The sequence below is a fragment of the Rhincodon typus genome, unplaced genomic scaffold (genome assembly GCF_021869965.1).
Source record: "Rhincodon typus isolate 14 unplaced genomic scaffold, sRhiTyp1.1 hic_rhity00015501, whole genome shotgun sequence".
In the NCBI taxonomy this organism is placed as follows: Eukaryota; Metazoa; Chordata; class Chondrichthyes; order Orectolobiformes; family Rhincodontidae; genus Rhincodon; species Rhincodon typus.
In genome coordinates this window covers 1-1159 of record NW_025981139.1, presented here as the reverse complement: position 1 = coordinate 1159, position 1159 = coordinate 1, and the positions used below count along the sequence as shown (strand labels likewise).

Sequence of the window (1159 nt, the reverse complement as noted above, 5' to 3'; positions counted from 1 at the left end):
CAATTTAGCACGGCCAATCCACCCTAACCTACACATCCCTGGGCACTACGGGGCAATTTAGCACAGCCAATCCACCCTAACCTGCACATCCCTGGGCACTACGGGGCAATTTAGCACAGCCAATCCACCCTAACCTGCACATCCCTGGGCACTACGGGACAATTTAGCATGGCCAATCCACCCTAACCCGCACATCCCTGGGCACTATGGGACAATTTAGCACGGCCAATCCACCCTAACCCGCACATCTTCGGACTGTGGGAGGAAACTGGAGCACCCAGAGGGAACCCACGCAGACACACGGGGAGAACGTGCGAACTCCACGCAGGCAGTCGCCCGAGGGTGGAATCAAACCCGGTTCCCTGGCACCGTGAGGCGGGAATGCTCACCACTGAGCCACCGTTCGGCTTTGGCAAGTTGGTTGGTGTGGATGGGACCAAAGGTGACCTACCGACAGCAGACCTCTCAATGTTCAGCAGAGGGGGATCAGAGAAACTCGACATCACTGGGTATTTCTGCAGCAGCAAACACAAAGAAATGGGCATCAGACAGGCACAGTGGTGGGGCACCAGTAAGGGCACATCTGTGGGCATTTGAACAACACGAGGAATGCCGGCCATGCCGATCCAAGGAAGCGTGCAATGCAGACGGATGATTCTTGATCGCTCCCTCGGCGCCGACAGCGCCCGCTCCCTCACCCCAACCGACAGCGCCCGCTGCCTCAGCACTGACCCCCACCACTCACCTCATTCCTCCACTTCTTCAGACAGTCGAACAGCTCCCGCTCCCTCCAGTGCCTGAGGACGTCCTCCAACGCCCTGGATCGCTGCTCAAAGGTGACAAGGTGGTCACTGAACCCCACGTGTCCCGGGGTGCCATCGGTCAGCTGAAACACCTCAGGGTGGGCACGCAGTAAGGGCAGCAACCTGGGCTGTACCACGCCCACCGTGTAACCCCCGACACGGAACGGCCGACACACGGACTTCGAGGAGCCTGGGGCCGGGGGGAGACGGACAGTTCAGGACTCAGACCAACATGACCAGCAGGGGGCACTCAACACTAGTACTCAGGCACTCCCCCCTCCGTCGCCCCCCTCCGCCCCCCCTCCCCGTCTCCGTCGCCCCCCTCCAGCCCCCCCTCCCCGTCTCCGTCGCCCCCC

At 61.3% G+C, this 1159-nt stretch overlaps 1 protein-coding gene across 1 annotated transcript in view; it reads right to left on the bottom strand.

Annotated features, from left to right (window-relative positions):
- tpk2 (thiamin pyrophosphokinase 2) overlaps nucleotides 1–1006 on the bottom strand; it is a gene marked incomplete at its 5' end in the record, with an annotated part of 5172 nt that extends 4166 nt beyond the window's left edge. The window contains 2 exons of the mRNA XM_048594836.1: nucleotides 452–515; nucleotides 746–1006. Coding sequence (XP_048450793.1) covers nucleotides 452–515; nucleotides 746–1006 — 325 coding nt within the window. The remainder of the gene's footprint in view (nucleotides 1–451; nucleotides 516–745) is intronic.
- Nucleotides 1007–1159: the final 153 nt, after the last annotated feature.